At 46.9% G+C, this 20,049-nt stretch overlaps 1 protein-coding gene across 1 annotated transcript in view; it reads right to left on the bottom strand.

The window, feature by feature from the left end:
* Positions 1 to 429: 429 nt before the first annotated feature.
* Positions 430 to 20,049, bottom strand: part of LOC121291305 — a 96,891-nt gene continuing 77,271 nt past the window's right edge. The window contains exons 20-31 of the mRNA XM_041212378.1: positions 19,159 to 19,185; positions 17,239 to 17,265; positions 17,033 to 17,059; positions 16,485 to 16,511; positions 14,139 to 14,165; positions 12,839 to 12,865; positions 12,069 to 12,095; positions 11,398 to 11,424; positions 10,102 to 10,128; positions 8,130 to 8,156; positions 4,774 to 4,800; positions 430 to 3,586 (exon numbers count right to left, since the gene is read on the bottom strand). Coding sequence (XP_041068312.1) covers positions 3,069 to 3,586; positions 4,774 to 4,800; positions 8,130 to 8,156; positions 10,102 to 10,128; positions 11,398 to 11,424; positions 12,069 to 12,095; positions 12,839 to 12,865; positions 14,139 to 14,165; positions 16,485 to 16,511; positions 17,033 to 17,059; positions 17,239 to 17,265; positions 19,159 to 19,185 — 815 coding nt within the window. The 3' untranslated portion in view covers positions 430 to 3,068. The remainder of the gene's footprint in view (positions 3,587 to 4,773; positions 4,801 to 8,129; positions 8,157 to 10,101; positions 10,129 to 11,397; positions 11,425 to 12,068; positions 12,096 to 12,838; positions 12,866 to 14,138; positions 14,166 to 16,484; positions 16,512 to 17,032; positions 17,060 to 17,238; positions 17,266 to 19,158; positions 19,186 to 20,049) is intronic.

Genomic DNA, 20,049 nt, shown 5'->3' with positions numbered 1-20,049 from the left:
ATGAAGACCATAGCACACAGCTATCTATGGGCCTGGGATGGATGAAGAAAGAGAGTTTAGGGAAGCATTGTGTGCAATGTCAGCAACTGCAAAAGTTGCCAGTGACAGCTCCATTACACCCATGGGAGTGGCCAGGTAGACCTCAGGTACGGTTGCACACTGACTATCTGGGACCTTTCCTGGGAACAATGTTTATGCTCATTGTCGATGCTCAGTCAAAATGGTTGGACATATATGAGGAGAAGTCACCAACGTCAACTGCTACAATTGTAAAACTACATCAAAGTTTTGCCATTCACAGACTACCAGAAGTAGCTGTTTTCGATAATGGCACGGCATTTACAAGTGCTGAGTTTCAATGGTTTATCAGCCTCAACGGTATCATGCATGTAAAAACTGCACCGTACCATCCTTCCTCAAATGGACTGGCTGAAAGGGTGGTTCAAACGTTCAAGGTAGGCATGAAAAAGCTAACTGGCGATTCCTTAGCAACCAAGCTAGCACGCTTTCTTTTTCATTATAGGACTACACAACAACAACAACAGGTGTCACACATGCCGAGTTATTGTTGACACGCCGTATCCGGATGAGATTGAGCTTAATAATGCTGAATTTAGAGGGGAAGGTGGAAAGGAGTCAGAGAAGCCAGAAAACTAGACACGACTGGCAGAGTCATGAAAGGAAATTTACCATGGGAGAGACAATATTCGGAGAAGGATCAAAATGGTTACCAGGTGAAATAAATGCGGGAACTGGATCTGTCTTACCATGTGGAGGTGGAAGGCTGGATCATCTGGAAACATGTGGAACATTTAAGGAAGAGAGAGACAAATCACCAAGATTTGTTTCCACCAGTGATCACGACCAAGTCAGCATTTCCGGTTGAGAATATTCAACCCAGGACTGACATGGCTGAAGTTCCTGTAAGGGTTGAGGATACAGAACTGCAAGTGTCCACCAAAGCATCTGATGTTCAAGCAACTCCGGAAAAGAAGGTTCCTGACAAAGAATCTGAAGTTGAGGAGCTGCAACTTTCCACACATACCAGGAAACCACCTGAAAGACTGAACTTGTAAATTCCTTACCAATATTTTGTTGTCTTAAAAAATACATAAATACAAAATATATAGGCAAGTTAAAGGGGGAGGAATGTAGAATGTAGTAATTGTAGTTGTATTTGAGTGTGTAATGTACCTTCAAAGAATAATTCTTGTTGGGAAAGATCTCATAATCTGCAGTAACCAGTAGGAGAGTAGTGCGAGCTACCTCCGCAGTCAGTATGGAGTTGGCGTTGAAAGCACACGTGTAGTTGCTGCCAAGTATATTGTGAATAAACATAATGTTGCCACTTAAGAAGTGTCTGCAGTTCAACTCTATTATCAATAGTGGCAACTTGGCCACCTTACAACACTTGTGACTTTTGTCTGTACTGTTTACCTTGCGAACCCTTTTCCTACAAGCAAAATCGCAGGTGGCACCATGAGTAGGAATTTATTGCAGGTGCCCTGTATTTATTATTGTGATACAATTTACTTTTCTAACCATTTTACTGACTTTAGACTATAGTTAGCCTGGGCTTCGGCCAATGTAATCTAACTAGGCCTAGGTCTATATGCCATATCCGAAAACTAAAACTATTTGAAATCCGAAATGCAATCAGCCCCGAGGATTTTGGATAATGGATACTCGACCTGTAATAGATTGTAACCAATGTACTGTGATGGGGGTTTAGGGTAAATGTATCTTCGAAGATGAACCGGGCAATATGAACCACACCAACAACTCATATTTCTCTATGGTAACATGCTTGGGAACAGTTTTTGAGGCAATAAAATGATTGGAGATCACTTCATTGGCTGTCAGCAAGGTACTTGGCAGAGTGGTACAATGGGGTTGAGTAACAGAGGGTTTGCGTACACAAATTTTTGAAGGAAGTATGACAAGTTTAGAAGACTGTTTAAAAACACAAATGGAAATCCTCGGGTTTTGTAAATAAAGGCATCGAGGACACAAAGGCAAGGTAGTTATTCTAAACCTTTACAAATTACTGGTCAGGGTTGGGGTCAGGATCAGGGGGTCCAGGGATCAGGGATCAGGGTCAGGGGGTCGGGGGGTCAGGTTGTGGGAGTCCGGGCGGGGGGGGGGGGTGGGGGTTACAGCCAATTCTGGGCACTGCGCTTTAAACAGAATATGCAGATCTTGCAGAGGGGATTTACCAGAATGGCACTAGGCGTTTGGGACTTCAGTTATCTGGAGAGATTTGAGGAAGTAAGATTGTTCTGCATAGAGCAGAGGAGATTGAGGGAATATTTAAAAGAGGCATTCAAAATTATGAGCAGCTTGGATAGAGAAAAATCACAGTTTTGCTGGTTTACAGTCAGCAATTAATCATCCAAATGTATGGAGTGCAGCACAATGGGATTCCCATTAAAATAGGGAACCTGTCCCATTATCTGGAAAGAACTGGATGATAAACACTTGTAGGTTAAAGGGCCAGTGCTCCATGTAACCTCATTACCAGTGAGCTTGGTAACGTTACACAGTTAGGTTTCTCTCTTCTTCACAGTACAAAATATCAAGTTATCAAAAGGCACCATTGTCAATCTGACCTGTGGCGCATTTGTACAAATATTTTCCTGTGGAACTATTTACTTTCCAACAGTTACGCCAGGAGACAAAGCGCTGATGAGATTTTCCTGGCTTGTGTAGGTAACGGAGGTTCTTTTGTCCTGAAATTTTGCTTCAGTTGATCCAAAAAAAAATCCTTGTAGAATGAGCTCTTCTGTGGACGTTTCTGCTTCAAGCTCTCTAATGACAGAACATCAAAGTATCTGACCCGTGAGCCGCTCTTGCTTCCTTATCTTAGCAGCCGTCCACACCGTAGCATCCGAGACAACATGCAGCCTGACTTTGGGTCAATACCGTCCCCAGAAAGCCAAGACCATTTGGAAGATATTTTAAAACAAATACAAATCTCCCCAGAGAATCTGTTAATTAGTCACTGGACAAATTAATGGGTCAGTTGACTAGTTCTTGACCAGGCTAACCTTCAATGAAGCATCAGTTGGCTAGTTCTTTACCGGGCAAATAGTTAAGGGTGCATCGTCCCAGCCAGGCCAAAAGAATGGGTAGATTTTGTCTGAGAAGTTAGCGTTAAAAGTGTAGAGATGGTACATGTTATCAGCATTGTAAAAAGACACCCTTCCCGCCTCAAGTTCCAGGAACACTCCGATCTTTTGAGGCCTGGTCGTCACGGTGATGGTGGAGCGTTTCGCATCGCTTATCCCGTATGGCTCGCCGTCCCGTCCAATAGTCCAGAAGCCCGCGTCGGAGCAAAAGTTGGGCATGCCCTTCCGCTGGACTGACCCGTTGGCGACGCCCACGTCCCAGTAGGCCTTGTTCACCACCTTCACCTCCCAATAGTGTGTGCCCCCCGTGAAGCCTTCTGCACCCAGCACGTATGGGACCGAGTCGAAACGCTCCGGGTTGTCAGGGACATTCAATGTCTCTCCGCCTTTCACACTCTGCCCATCTGGAGACACAGTCAGGCTCGCATTGGCTGTCCAGGCATCCAACGTCACAGTAGCTAGGAAAGAATGCAAAAAGATGAGAAAAGCCGGAGTGTACCACACAACATCTGGAGCCTGCTCCACCATTCAGTAAGATCATGGCTGATCTTCTGCCTCAACTCCACCTTCCTGCACAATTCCCATATTGCCTAATTTCCTTCGTACCAAAAAAAAACCTCTGTCTTAAATATGCGCAATGATTGAGCACCACTGCTCTTACGGTTAGAGGATAATATAAAAAAATCTGGAATTAGAACATGTCTTATGGAAACCATTGTCGTAAAAACCCATCTGGTTCACAAATGTCCTTTAGGGAAGGAAATCTGTCGTCCTTGCCTGGTCTGGCCTACATGTGACTCCAGATCCACAGCAGTGTGGTTGAATCTTAACTGCCCTCTGAAATGGCCTAGCCGGTCACTCAGTCTCAAAGGCAACTAGGGATGGGCAATAAATGCTGGCCTAGCCAGCAATGCCCACATCCTATGAAAGAATGTCAAGCCCTTCCAAGAACTTTACATGTTTCAATGAGATTGCCTCTCATTCTTCTGAACTTACAGAGAATACAGACCCATTCTGCTCAATCTTTCAATAAATTTGGCAGGGTGGGAGCAGTTGAGATTGACAGGACGTGCCTGTCAGGATGCTGCACAACGTGAAGAAATGCTGACACAATGGGTGGCATTTTTACCTCTGGGTCAGAGGTTTATGGGTTCGAGTCCCACTGCAGGGACCTTCGCACAAAAATGCAGGCAGTGAGGGACTGCTGCACTGCTGAAGTGAGGCATTAAAACCAAGTCCAATTTCTACCTGATGCCCTAGCGCTAAATCGTCCTCAACCTAACCCGCCAAACACCGATTTGTTTGTCTCATTCACTGTTTACAGGGTCTTGCTGTGAACAAACTGGTTGACCCACTTGCCCACATCAAAAAGCATTCCTTAGGTCACAAAGCGCTTTGGGACATTCTGAGGGTGTGAAAAATGCTCTGTAAATATAGCAGTGTACTGGACCTGCAACCCAGAGAAGGCATGTTCAAATCCCACCAGGGCAGTTTGCGAATTTGAATTCAGTTAAAAATAAATATTTGGAGTCAGTAAAAGTCACCGTAAAGCTGTCGGATTGTTTTAAATACCCAACTGGTGCAAGTGTTCCCAGTTAGGACAGTCCTGTGTGAAATGTACAGTCTAGTGCCCCGAGAGTCTTACCTGCATTACTCTGTATCCTCTTCCATTCTACAAAAACACACAGAAGACAGAAGATTAATAACTTTTAATACATATAATCCATAAAGGCGCAAAAGTCAAAGTACATCCCAGTTCATAGTGGCTGAGGACCTGAGGGTGAGTGACAGTAATTTGTAGGGTCCCAGGACCACAAGAGCTATGTTGACTGGGGCTTTAACTTCCTTAAGATAAAAGCAAAAAACTGCGGATGCTGGAAATCCAATACAAAAACAAAAATACCTGGAAAAACTCAGCAAATCTGGCAGCATCTGCGGAGAGGAACACAGTTAACGTTTCGAGTCTGAATGACCCTTCAACAGAACTAAGTAAAAATAGAAGAGAGGTGAAATATAAGCTGGTTTAAGGGGGGGTGAGACAAGTAGAGCCGGTGATAGGTGGAGATAACCAAAAGATGTCACAGACAAAAGGACAAAAAGGTGTTGAAGGTGGTGATATTATCTAAGGAATGTGCTAATTAAGGGTAGAAAGCAGGACAAACAAGGGACAGAGAGCCCTAGTGGGGGTGGGATGGGGTGAAGGAATCGAAAAAGGCTAAAAGGTAGAGATAAAACAATGGATGGAAATACATTTAAAAATAATGGAAATAGGTAGGAAAGGAAAAATCTATATAAATTATTGGAAAAAAAGGGGGGGATCGGAAAGGGGGTGGGGATGGAGGAGAGAGTTCATGATCTAAAATTGTTGAACTCAACATTCAGTCCGGAAGGCAGTAAAGTGCCTAGTCGGAGGATGAGATGCTGTTCATCCAGTTTGCATTGAGCTTCACTGGAACAATACAGCAGGCCAAGGACGGACATGTGGGCATGAGAGCAGGGTGGAGTGTTGAAATGGCCAGCGACAGGGAGGTTTGGGTTATGCTTGTGGACAGACCGAAGGTGTTCTGCAAAGTGGTCACTCAGTCTGCATTTGGTCTCTCCAATGTAGAGGAGACCATACTGGGAGCAGCGAATGCATTAGACTAAATTGAGGGAAGTGCAAGTGAAATGCTGCTTCACTTGAAAGGAATGTTTGGGCCCTTGGACGGTGAGGAGAGGGGAAGTGAAGGGGCAGGTGTTGCACCTTCTGCGGTTGCATGTGAAGGTGCCGTGGGAGGGGGTTGAGGTGTGGGGGTGATGGAAGAGTGGACCAGGGTGTCCCAGAGGGAACAATCCCTACGGAATGCCACCAGGGGGGGTGAAGGGAAGATGTGTTTGGTGGTGGCATCATGCTGGAGTTGGCGGAAATGGCGGAGGATGATCCTTTGAATGCGGAGGCTGGTGGAATGATAAGTGAGGACAAGGGGGACCCTATCATGTTTCTGGGAGGGAGGAGAAGGCGTGAGGGCGGATGCACGGGAGATGGGCCGGACACAGTTGAGGGCCCTGTCAACTACCGTGGGTGGAAAACCTCGGTTAAGGAAGAAGGAAGACATGTCAGAGGAACTGTTTTTGAAAGTGGCATCATCAGAACGGATGCGACGGAGGCGAAGGAACTGAGAGAATGGGATGGAGTCCTTACAGGAAGCAGGGTGTGAGGAGCTGTAGCAAGGTAGCTGTGGGAGCCGGTAGGCTTGTAATGGATATTGGTGGACAGTCTATCACCAGAAATTGAGACAGAGAGGTCAAGGAAGGGAAGGGAAGTGTCAGAGATGGACCATGTGAAAATGATGGAGGGGTGGAAATTGGAAACAAAATTAATAAATTTTTCCAGGTCCGGACAAGAGCATGAAGCAGCACCGAAGTAATCATCAATGTACCAGAGAAAGAGTTGTGGGTGGGGGCCGGAGTAGGACTGGAACAAGGAACATTCCACATACCCCATAAAGAGACAGGCATATCTGGGGCCCATGCGGGTACCCATAGTCACACCTTTTATTTGGAGGAAGTGAGAGGAGTTTAAGGAGAAATGGTTCAGTATGAGAACAAGTTCAGCCAGATGGAGGAGAGTAGTGGTGGATGGGGATTGTTCAGGCCTCTGTTCAAGGAAGAAGCGGAGAGCCATCAGACATCCCGGTGCGGGATGGAGGTGTAGAGGGATTGGATGTCCATGATGAAGAGGAGGCGTTTGGGGCCTGGGAACTGGAAATTGTTGATATGATGCAGAGTGTCAGAGGAATCACGGATGTAGGTGGGAAGGGACTGGACAGGGGGAGAGAGAATGGAGTCAAGATAGCATGAAATGAGTTCCGTGGGGCAGGAACAGGCTGACACGATCGGTCTGATGGGACAGTCCTGTTTGTGGATTTTGGGTAGGAGGTAGAAGTGGGCCATCCAAGGTTGAGAGACTATCAGGTTGGAAGGAAGATCTCCAGAGGAGATGGAGGTCAGTAACAGTCCTGGAAACAATGGCTTGATGTTCAGTGGTGGCGTCATGGTCCAGGAGGAGGTAGGAGGAAGTGTGTCTGCGAGTTGATGCTCAGCCTCTACGAGGTAGAGGTCAGTGCGCCAGACAACAACAGCACCACCCTTGTTAGTGGGTGTGATGACAATGTCAGGATTGGACCTGAGAGAACGGAGTGCAGCAAGTTCAGAGAGAGACATGTTAGAGTGGGTGAGAGGAGCAGAGAAATTGAGATGACTAATGTCACACCAACAGTTCTCAATGAAAAGATCAAGAGAAGGTAAGATCCAGAGGGAGGGGTCCAGGTGGAGGGAGAATATTGGAGACGGGTAAAAGGATCAGTTGAACAGGGAGAGGACTCCTGCCCAAAGAAGTGAGCCTGGAGACGAAGACGGCGGAAGAAGAGTTCAGCATCGTGCCGAGCCTGAAATTCATTGAGATGAGGGCATAAGGGTATGAAACTAAGTCCTTTGCTGAGCACTGAACGTTCAGCGTCGGAGAGGGGAAGGTCAGGGGTTATGGTGAATACACGGCTGGGGCTGGGATTGGAAGACAGGATGGGGACAGAGGGACAGGCAGGGGTGGAGGGTCCTGGATGGGCGTTGGTGTCGATGAGTTGTTGGAGCAAACTTCCTCACTGTCCACGCAAGATAGACAGGTCAAAAGGTAGGAGTTAGATTAGAGATAGCGCACTGACGACCTGGTATTGAGGATGTGACTCAGGCTATATCACCCAGCACGCCATGATGCTTCTATGTTTTATTCATACATACATACATACACATGTGCACACATGGACAGATATACACAAGTGCACACACATGCAAGGACATACGTGCACACACATCACTCCTAGGATTAACTAAAAATAGAGATTAAGACAGTGTTTGATCTTGACACTCTCCTGATCTATTTGGCTCAGTGTTATTCTGGGCCAACATCAAAAAATCACAAATGCTAATAAGTGACTATCCCTTCATTCACACTGGGGAACATACCTGACTGGACAAGAGGTTTCCATTGCTCTAAAAGGAAACAGAGATGGAAAAGTATGAATAAAACCCACTCAACACGTGGCTTTATTAACAGAACTTACCCTTCATGGCAAAGGTTTTCTTCATTAACAAGATTTTTAAAATTTCAATTAATGGCATCAATAATTAATATATTATAAAGAAAATCTTGTCGGTATGGCACCCAGTCCTCCTGCCACCATTTCTGATCACCATTGTAAAATTGCTTTGTCAACATTTCCCATTCAATTTTTCTATGTCAACAGTCACGGTATAATTGTGGTCACTGACCAACCAGTGGCTCCATGGAGTGAGTTTCTTAAATTCCTCACTCAACTTCATTCTATCCTGCACTCATCAGGACAAAAACCAACAGTAAAGGGAACAACAATTTATACTGACTGAGAAGAGAGTGCAAATTGGTTGGCAAGTGGACTCTGACTTTAGAGATGTTGCCATGGAGAATGCACCAGGGAACATTTAACTGCCAAACTTTTGTTCAAATTCAAACCAAGCAAGTCGATTATCTTTAAGATTATCAGTTGGGCACGCAGTGTGGCTCACATATGCATGCTAGAAGCTACATATATCTACATGCAGGGCCCTGTCTTTTGCAGACAGAAGGAACATCTCCCGCAGTGCACCTTTTTCAACCAAGCAAAAGAGTGTGGGGGGGGGGGACTGCAATTCCCTGGTTCATTCACCATGGCAGTGCCTTGACCAGAGTTGACCTGCCTGGTTTGAATTTGAACAAATGCTTGGCATTTCACTATTCCCTGGTGCATTCTCCATGGCAATGCCTCTACCAATTGGATCCACTTGCCGACCTCTCAGCACTCTCTTCTCATGCAGTATAAATTGTTGTTCCCTTTACTATTGGTATTCTATTAAACTGCCCTGATGATGCAAGACATGTCACTTTTTTCAGCAATACTAAAGTTCTGTACTACCAAACAACTATCTTGATATTTAACTAAGTAACATGTAAGGGTACATTTTCTATTAAGCACTCTGGGATCATTCTCCTGTGCAAGCTTCCAACCCTAGCAAAAGTTGATAGGAATAAAGATTGGACGGATTCTCCAGCTGGAGCCCGATTATTAAAAGCCAATTTTGCCATCTGGGGACAAGTTAAGAATCTAACCTGAGATCATTAACCAGGTCATGAGGAATCTCAAATGATCAAGTCACTTGAAGTGAACCTAGAGTTTGACAATGATTAATACGGAACTCTATAATCTCCAATGAAACTGAGAGATTAAGGCTCAGCTGCTTTTCCATAAAGGCTGCAGTTCCAGTCAAGGCGATCACTTGATGGTCCAACCATCAGGAAAACTTGAAGAGGTTGGGGCTTTGTTTCCAAGTCTAGTTCAGTTGTTCACAAAATCAGACTGTTCACTGCCAGGTATACGGCACCCAAATGAGAACAAGAAATGGCCCAGAATTAACAGGGCTGAATCTGATTTCATCTTCAGTCGCTGTACCAGAACCCAATATTTTTCTTTATCCTTCCATTGGATGTGGTAACCGCTGGCAAGGCCAGCATTTGTTGCCACCCCTAATTGACCTTGCTAGGCCACTGCAGAGGGCAGTTAAGAATTAGCCGCCTTGCTGTGGATTTGGAGTCACATGTCGGCCAGATCAGGGAAGGATAGGAGATTCCTTCCCTAAAGTTCATTAGCCCTTTGCTACTCAGTGACATTGGTGAACCAGGTGAGTTTGTACATGGTCGTCATTGCTGAGATTAGCTTTATATTCCAGATTTACTAATTGAGTTTAAATTCAATTTGTTAAAAAAAATTGAATTTAAATTCCATTAGCCTCCATGGTGGAATCTCTACCTGTATCCCCAGAGCATTAACCTGGGCCTCTGGATTACCAGTCCAGTGACACTACCACTACGCAACTGTGTGCTTGTAACTGAATGAAGCCAAATTTTTACTGACAAGCAACTCACCACACTCGGTGTAAAGCTTCTGATATTCTGCAGGCAAGAAATAATTGGAAACAGTTAGAAGCGAAAGGTTAATATCTTAGAACAATCAATCATTCGACTAAATGCATGACCTCACTAAACAAGTAAGTGCATAGTGCAACTTCAGTAACTACCAGTCAGTTACTAATGCTGATTTCAATCAGAAAGGAGCTCTGCATCGACATACTGCCTTTCACTACTTCACAAAGTGATTTACACACAATGATACAATGACACTGACCTGAAACACACTCTTGATTCTCTCTCCGCAGATGCTATCTAACCTTAGTATTTCCAGCATTTGCTGTTTTTAGCCACTTACCAATGGTGCTTTAATCCCTACAATTTACTGGGCAGAAGGACAAGAAAGGAGGAGAAAGAGAGAAAAGGAAGACGGAGTGAGTGAGTGAGAGAGAGAGACAGAGAGAGAGAGAGAAAGAAAGAAAGAGAGACAGGGAGGAAGGAGATAGGGGAAAGGGGTTAGAGAGGATAACAAGATGAAGCAAGAGGAGCGGGAAGAAAGAGGGAGGAGAGGAAAGAGAAAGGGGAGGAGAGAGAGGCATTGGCAGTGTGGGTAGGGAGTAGCTGTTCCCCTTAGTTGAAGGGTCAGTCACAAGGGGGCAAAAGTTCAAGATGAGGGGCAGGAGGTTCAGTGGGGATGTGAAGAAAAACCTTTTTACCCAGAGGGTGGTGATGGTCTGGAATGTGCTGCCTGGGAGGGTGGTGGAGGCAAGTTGCCTCACATCCTTTAAAAAGTACCTGGGTGAGCACTTAGCACGTCATAACATTCAAGGCTATGGGCCAAGTGCTGGTAAATGGGATCAGGTAGGTAGGTCAGACATGTAGGTGCAGACTCGATGGGCCGAAGGGCCACTTCTGCATTCTGTGATTCTGAGAGAGAGAAGGGAAGAGAAAGAGAAGGGGAAGCCGGGGAGGAAAAAAAGTAAAGATGGAGAGAATCAAAGAGAAAGAAAGGATAGCAGAGAGTGCGAAGATGGGGGACAGAGATGCTGAGGCGGGAGAAGGTGAGTATGGAAAGGGAGAGAGGTGAGGGGAAGGGAGGAGAGAGGGAGAGGGGGAAAAGAAAGTGCGAACCAGAGATAGAGAATGAAAAAAGGGAAGGAAAGAGAATTGTAGAGTAGCATTTGCTGCATGTTTCCAAATTTCCATCTGCTCTCCGTCAACATGCCCCCAGCCAACCCCCTCCCCATTGGAAAAACATGGGTAATAAGTGAACTGGGAAGTCCCACTCCTTCAGTGCCAGATATGGTTACCTACTTGCTGTGGCTGATGCCTTCTCTTTATCTGTAAGACACAAATCAAAAGGTTAGAAAGGGTGGAGCAATAAACACAGAGAGACTTAATTCAATATTATCCAAAGGCACTGGGTGGCTTCTGTCCAATCAGCAAGTCAACAAAAGGAAAGATACCCAGACAGTTCCTGAAGAGGCTGGATACATCGATACTCCAGTGAGAAAACTGACCGAGAACCAGACCCACCGAGAGAACTGACCGAGAAACAGACCCAGTGAGAAAACTGACCGAGAACCAGACCCAGCGAGAAAACCAACCAAGAAACAGACTCAGCGAGAAAACCGACCGAGAAACAGACCCAGCGAGAAAACCGACTGAGAAACAGACCCAGGGAGAGAACTGACCGAGAAATGGACCCAGTGAGAGAACTGACCAAGAAACAGACCCAGTGAGAGAACTGACCAAGAAACAGACCCAGCGAGAGAACTGACCGAGAAACAGACCCAGCGAGAGAACTGACCGAGAAACAGACCCAGCGAGAGAACCGACCGAGAAACAGACCCAGTGAGAGAACTGACCAAGAAACAGATCCAGCGAGATCAGCGACGAATCCGCTGGGAAAATTGAGAGCTTCGAGTTGCCGCCAACTCACATCGACCATCGACACAACTAAATATTTTGATAATATCACTTACCAACTTCTTTCTTGAATTGCTCATGTTCTGTAACAGATGAGGGGAGGTACCAATTACAAACTGTAATTTCACAATGTCAATTCCATTTCTCTTCCTTTTCTATCTCCTATCATGTGCTCCGCTCTACTCTCGTTGCTGAGCTCTCTGGACTGAGGGTCGTGTCCATTTCCTGGCCTCACTCTGCCTGTGTGCAGTGGAAGCACTGATCACCAGAACCTAGAATGGTGGGTAGGACAAGGCTGATCCATTGGACGGGCCCTTGCTGCCAGCTGTACCCACATTGCAAGCCCTCCCCCACATCAGAAGGCACCTATCTGAGCCCCAGTGCCAATACTGGGTCAGTCCACAGTGTCAGGCAGGCAAGCGAGCAGTTTCTCAGCTACCATTACCCTGCAGAGAAGGGACTGCGGCCCAGAAGCCATTGAACTCAAGTTCAAACAGTGAGGAGCAGTCAAAGGTATTCACCGCAGACCCTCCCCTGCCATATCACCAAACCTCCAGGACTGAACGGTCAATGGCTTGGACAATGCGAACAAGCACCAGGAGCAAAGGATCAGGGAGGCATTAAGAAGCATTGTGTGGTTTCCTCAAATGTCTTTAGTTTTAAAGTTCTACAACAACATGGGGGATGGGGAAGGGCTGTTTAATTGGTTGGAGGTAATTGGAAGCATGAGGCCATGTGATAAAGTCTCCAGGAATGCATCCCCAAGGTTGGCAACCCAGGACTCCACCCACCCAGGAAACTCCCATTCCTCAAATCCTCTCTTTACCTTCTTTAATGACGATCTTCTCCTTTACTGTAAAAGGAAAAAGAAACAAACGTTAAAGCGCAGAACCTTCTGGGAGGCGACAGCACCATGTGCAACTTCCTGAAACTCAATATCAGCTGAGTTTCCCACTGTTTATCCAGTCAGGGACACCCTACACACTGTGGGCGATGGGCGGGGAGGTGGTTGGTTATAGATGCAGGGCTTCCATCTGGAAGGCTCAACCCTCCCCTCTCTCACCGCAGCAACGTGCTGGCCTGGCTCACTGACCGACAGTGTTGGGAGTTGGGAGCTGACCCCTGACCGCCTCGCCTAGCCCTGTAAGGTCAGGGGTCAGCTTAACCAGCCCACCATGGATAGTTCCACACATTCATTACCAGGGATGTCACTGTGGAATCTGTTTTCCTCAGAGAGACGTATTATCCTACACCCTCCACTCCCCACAGGAAGGTAAAATACCAGGAGCTCACTGGAACAACCGGATGCCATCTTGCCAAAAGCCACACTCTCAGATTTCGTTAGCCATCATCATGCTGCAGTTAACCCAATCCCAAAAACTCACTAACTTGGTAACAGATTGTGCACAGAGCACAACATTTTTAAAAATATCCTGCATTATCAGGACCAGGAGACCCAGGACAGGTACAGCACGAGGTTAGATACAGTGTAAGTCTCCCTCTACACTATCCCCATCAAACACTCCCAACACAGGTACAGCACGGTGTTAGATACAGTGTAAAGCTCCCACTACACTGTCCCCATCAAACACTCCCAGGACAGATACAGCACGGGATTAGATACAGTGTAAAGCTCCCTCTACACTGTCCCCATCAATCACTCCTGAATAAGGTATATGCCCCTAAAAAATAAACCCAGCAACCCCAACTGTCTCAGGAACAAACCCAGGACAAGCCCCTCAATTTTCTTTTTTAAAAATTCTTTCACGGGATGTGGGCTTCAGTGGCTGGGTCCATCCCTAGTTGCCCTTGAGAAGGTGGTGGTGAGCCACCTTCTTGAACTGCGGCAGTCCCTGTGGTGTAGGTACACCCACAGTGCTGTTAGGGTGGGAGTTCCAGGATTTTGACCCAGCGACAGTGTAGGAATGGTGATATATTTCCAAGTCAGGATGGTGAATGGCTTGCATGGGAACTTCCAGGTGGTGGTGTTCCCATCTGTCTGCTGCCATTGATCTTCTAGATGGTAAAGGTTGGGGATTTCATAATTCACGAATTAAGGAACATATGTTGATCTAGAGGCGAAGCCTCAATTTCAGAGTCTGGAGGTTTCATGGATGATCTCTTACCAAAGTCCTGCTGAAGTTTCTCACACTCTAGAGGGAGAAAGAGAGAGAAGACTGTCACAGAGGGAGCAAGGTAATTTAACACAATTAATTATATGCGAAATTTAACAGAGAACATGAAAGAAATTATTCCATTAGAGAATTTTTGTTAACAGGGGCCTATTTTATAAACGAGAAAGGATTTCCCTTTAGTAATTGTTATGCTAGTGGAACTTGTGTGGCATTGTTTATATCACACAACAACAACTTATATTTATATAGTACCTTCAGTGTAAATGAAAAGGTCCCCAGCGCTGCACAGGAGCATTATAAAACAAATTATGACACCAAGCCACATAAGGAGACACGATGGCTAAAAGCTTGGTCAAAGAGAGGGGTTTTAAGGAATGTGTTAAAAGAAAGAAAGTTGGGTAGGGAGGTGGAGAGGTTTAAGGAGGGAACTCCAGAGATTGGGACTGAGGCAACTGAAGGTACGGCCGCCAATGGTGGGGCGATTAAAATCAGGGACGCTCAAGAGGCCCGAATTAGAGGAGCACAGATATCTCGGAGGGTTGTGGGGTTGGTGAAAATGACAGCAATAGGGACGGGTGAGGCGATGGAGGGATTTGGAAACAAGGGATGAGATTTTTCAAATTGAGGCATCGCTCGATGAAGAGCCAGGGTCAGTGCAAGGGGCACAGGGACGACAGGGGAACGGGACTTGCTACGGGTTAAGACGCAGGCAGCAGAGTTTTTGACGAGCTCAAGTTGACAGGGGATAGGACGTGGGAGAGCCGCCAGGAGCAACTCGGAACAGATGAAAAACAGTGGCTAGGATTTTCCAGCCCCGCCCCTCCGGCCGGCGGGATCTTCCGGCCCTGCTGAGATCAAGCCCCTGCGGCAGGTTTTCCCACGGCGGATGCGGCGAGCCAGGCAAAAGGCCATAGACTTCGGCAGGACCGGGAGTTCCTGCCGGCGGCCACTGGCTCACCTCATCCACCGCAGAGAAAAGTACCACGGCCACCGAGGGAGGGGGAGGCACCGGAAAATCCCGGCCGGTGTGTTATCAGGAACGCATTATTCCTGTGTCATGGTGAAATCGGTATTCATATAAGAGCAGACAAAACAGAAATAGGCATTACCTTTTTTGGCTAATTGCTGATTGTAGAATTGTAAACAGCAGGTATTGTGCTATCAGTGGCCGGTTAAAAAACACTTTCCCCTCTAAAAGGGGCGTGCGGTCCCTTCTCATGGGTGCGGAGGAGTGTGGGTTGGGTGCGATTTGGTGCGAAGATTATCCACCACTTGCAATGCCTGGTTAAATCCCTGAGATTATCCCCAGCAATCCTGCAGAAGATTCATGACCGCGTTCTAAAGGTTACACAGATAAAGTAGATCCCAAAAAGCAGGAGAGGGTAACTGTGCCGCCCTGTCATTGGGCAGACTCTAACCCCGACAAACCCAGAGTTTCTTTCTGAAACTGATGCTGCCTCTCTCTCCCTCCAGCACTTGCCGGGGTTCGGGTCAGTGAGGATTTCGTAGAATGCCGATGCCAGCAGTCGCGTTGCACTGCGAGATTTCAACTCGCGAGTTTTTTTTCCCCAGAAACCTTATTAATTCCAGCTCCGGGATTTGTCCCGATCTGCTCAGGAGATTCCCAGAAAAGTAGGTTCTCAGGTAGGCTGGCTCTGACACTGAGCTACATGAGCAGCTCACACTGGAGAATTGGCCGAAATCGCCCAGGCCACTTCATACCCAGTAAGGGAGAGCCTTTACGTAGAGTAAACAAAAACACAAACAGAATTACCTGGAAAAACTCAGCAGGTCTGGCAGCGTCCGCGGAGAAGAAAAGAGTTGACGTTTCGAGTCCTCATGACCCTTCGACAGAACTTGAGTTCGAGTCCAAGAAAGAGTTGAAATATAAGCTGGTTTAAGGTGTGTGGGAGGTGGGGCGGAGAGAGAGAGAGGCGGGCGGGGACACACACACCTTAAACCAGCTTATATTTCAACTCTTTCTTGGACTCGAACTCAAGTTCTGTCGAAGGGTCATGAGGACTCGAAACGTCAACTCTTTTCTTCACCGCCGATGCTGCCAGACCTGCTGAGTTTTTCCAGGTAATTCTGTTTTTGTTTTTGTTTTGGATTTCCAGCATCCGCAGTTTTTTTGTTTTTTACGTAGAGTAATTGGTTACCATTCTGATGGAACGATTTATACAATGTTATACACTGTAGATGTTTAGAAGCCTGGCTGGTTGAGTGATAGGGACAGTGCTTTTTAAATTGCATTAAGGCGGTCTGACACTCAATGGAAATGTTACAGTCTGAGCAATCGCAATTTTTCACTGAATCCAGTACGTTCCGATAACTCACCTGCTTTCCCAGCTTCCTTCGTTTTATCTGAAACAGGAAACAAACAGGAAGTGTGATACAACAGCCAGGAAGATTCTTGTCATACACTCTCACTCCCAGAGTGACAGAGACCCCAAACTCCCATAGTCAGCACTGCTTTTTGGGAGCCCCGCAGATTAACTAGGTTAGCTCCACAATCAGTGCAATGTGGTCGGACAGAGGATGGAGCTCAGGAATTGGAAGTTACTGTTTTGTTGCACAAATCGAGTGGCCAATCCCGACCTGCATCACTCATCCCCATAGGATTTTCCCCCTCTCTGTCACTCTCTTACCCATGGGGTTTTCCTCCCCCACCCACCCCCAACCCCTCTCTCTGTCTCTCTCTTACCCATGTGCTTTTCCCTCTCTGTCTCTCTCGCTATGTCACTCTCTCACCCATGGAGTTTCCCTCCCTCTCCCTCTCTTACCCATGGGATTTTCCCTCTCTCCCTGTCACTTTCTTACACATGGGGTTTCTCTCTCTCTCTCTCTTTCTGTCATTCTCTTTCCAAATGGTTTAATTTTCTTACTTATCTCCTCTTGTAGTGCTTGATACCCTGGGGGGAAAAAAAAGTGAAAACTTGTCAGTTGGATGATGAACAAGATGTCCTTTTGATTTCTCTGTTTGCTTGATGTCCCTCAGTAGGCCCCAAGCCTTGATGTGCTGCTAATTGAGTGGACTCCCAGGCACACTGTCAGGAGCACAAAATAAAGACCCCATTACCAGGTCACTTACTTCGGTTTGCCTTTTCTTTCTCAGCCTCTGAAAGTGAAAAAAAAAATTATGTAAGAAATTGTGATAAATACTGAGGAAGAATGTTGCTTTGATACAGCGCCTTACACAGTGTCCAAATGCTTCCGAGTCTCTAATAGAAATAGAGCTCCAGTCACTGTCATAATGTGGGAAACATTAGCAGCCAAATTGTGCACAGCAAGCTCCCACAAATAGCAACGTGATAAGAACCATATAATCTGGATATTCTGAGATTGTGAAACACAAAATGAAGCAATTGTATTTATAATCACGCTTTTCACGGCCACCCATCTCAAAGTGATCTCCAGCCAATGAAGTACTTTTGAAACATAATCATCACTGTAATCTAGGAAATGCAGCAGCCAATTTTACACAGCAAGATCCCACAAACAGCAATCTGATAATGATCAGATAATCTCTGGTTTGTGATGTTGATTGAGGATATAAATATTGGCCAGGACACTTGATATAACTCCTCCGCTTTTCTTCGAAATATTGCCACGAGATACTTTACATCCACGGGCAGATGGGACCACAATTTACTGTCTGATCCGATTGGAAGGCAGCACTTCCAACAGTGCAGCCCTCCTACAGTGCTGCAGTGGAGTGTCCGACGGGATTTTTGTGCCTATGGCCTGGACTGGGACTAGAAGCCAGAACCTTGTGATTCAGGGGCGTGTCTGCTACATACTGAGTCACAGCTGACACAGAATTATGTAAAGCTCAGCCTCCCTTTGTCATAGAAAGGAATGGACCATGTGAATTTGCAGACTGTAGATGCAGCCTCCTGCCACTGTAGATTTTCAATCCCAGCTTCCCAGCCTTTCCAACAATCATGTCTCCCATTCAGGATTGTGATGAGGAGACATTTCTTCACTCAAAAGTGTGGAGAATCTTCAGAATTATCTACCCCAGAGACTTGAGTGCCCCCTCAATGAGCTTTTCTTAACTTTGTTCATAGGATGTGGGTGTCGCTGGCTGGGCCAGCATTTATTGCCCATCCCTAACTGCCCTTGAGAAGGCGATGGTGAGCTGCCTTCTTGAACCGCTACAGTCCATGTGGTGTAGGTACACTCACAGTGCTGTTAGGGAGGAAGTTCCAGGATTTTGATCCAGCGACAGTGACAGAACGGCAGTAGAATGCTCTTTTGGAGAGCTAGTGCAGACTTGATGGGCCAAATAGCCTCCTTCTGCACTGTAAGGATTCTGTGATTCTGTTTTTCTGTGACATTTCCAAGCCAGGATGATGAGTGCCTTGGAGGGAAACTTCCAGGTGGTGGTGTTCCCATGTGTCTGGTGCCCTTGCCTTCTAGATGGTGGTGGTCACAGGTTTGGAAGGTGCTGTCTCAGGAGACTTGGTGAGTTGCTGCAGAGCATCTTGTGAATGGAGTGGATCTTAAGGTGGTGGGTGGGGTGCCGATCAAGCGGGCTGCCTTGTCCTGGATGGTGTCGAGCTTCTTGAGTGTTGTTGGAGCTGAACTCATCCAAGCAAAGTGCGCACAAGACAGAGGTCAGTAGAATTTTGGTTACCAAGGGAACTCGGGGATTATTCAGGAAAACTGGAGTTGAGGCAGAAGATCAGCCACGATCGTATTGAACGCTGGGCAGGTTCAAGGAACCAAATGGTCTCCTCCTGCTCCTATTTCCCATCTTATGGACATCACTAGCTGTAAGATGGTTTGGCACATCCTCAGAATGTGAATGGTGATACAGAAATACAAGCCTTTCTTAATCTACAAACTATGAAGATTTTCATGCCCAGGTAATCAACTTGTTACTCATTATATCTGCAGCCTCCAGTTTCACAAACATTCTTCTCTCCAATATGATGACTACATTTCCACATCTCTGGGTTCCTATTTCCCCATAATAACTAACTCCCCGTTACTAAGAGCTACTCACCAATGTCAATTCGCAGTCTTTCATTTTCTGTAACAAGTCCAAAAAAAAGCATTAAGATCAGCAGTGGCCCTTCACCCATCACACTGTCTCCTATCCCATACCCAGGCCACTGGGCTTCATCCCAATCACATGAACCCTCCCCCACTGCCGCAGTTTGAATAAGAGCAGATCCACAGAAACTGGTGAAGTCTCCGTCACCGGGGGCACAGAGACATAATAAATCTGCAACAAATCCGGCAAAGGGAGGAGAGGTCTTTCATCACACAGCAAGCTGTTGTGATCTGCAATGCTTGCCTGAAAGGGCAGTGGGAGCAGATCCAATATTAACTTTCAAAAGGGAATTGGATAAATAATTGGAAAGGAAAAAATCTGTAGACTTGTAGGGAAAGAGCAGGGACAGTGGGACTAGGAGAGAGAGAGAGAGAGGGGGCGAGAGGGGAAGAAGGGCAAGAGGGGAAGGGGGGGGCGAGAGGGGAGGGGGGCGAGAGGGGAGGGGGGCGAGAGGGGAGGGGGGCGAGAGGGGAGGGGGGCGAGAGGGGAGGGGGGCGAGAGGGGAGGGGGGGCGAGAGGGGAGGGGGGGCGAGAGGGGAGGGGGGCGAGAGGGGAGGGGGCCGAGAGGGGAAGGGGGCCGAGAGGGGAAGGGGGGGGCGAGAGAGACAGGGCGAGACGGCAAGGAGGGCGGCGAGAGAGAGAGAGAGACGGGAAGGAGGGCGGAGAGAGAGAGAGAAGGGGGAAGGAGGGCGGAGAGAGAGAGAGAGGGGGGAAGGAGGGCGGAGAGAGAGAGAGAGGGGGGAAGGAGGGCGGAGAGAGAGAGAGACGGGATGGAGGGCGGAGGGAGAGAGAGAAGGGGGAAGGAGGGCGGAGGGAGATAGAGAAGCGGGAAGGAGGGCG

The sequence above is a fragment of the Carcharodon carcharias genome, chromosome 19, assembly GCF_017639515.1.
Source record: "Carcharodon carcharias isolate sCarCar2 chromosome 19, sCarCar2.pri, whole genome shotgun sequence".
NCBI lineage: Eukaryota > Metazoa > Chordata > Chondrichthyes > Lamniformes > Lamnidae > Carcharodon > Carcharodon carcharias.
This window is presented reverse-complemented; position numbering and strand designations above follow the sequence as displayed.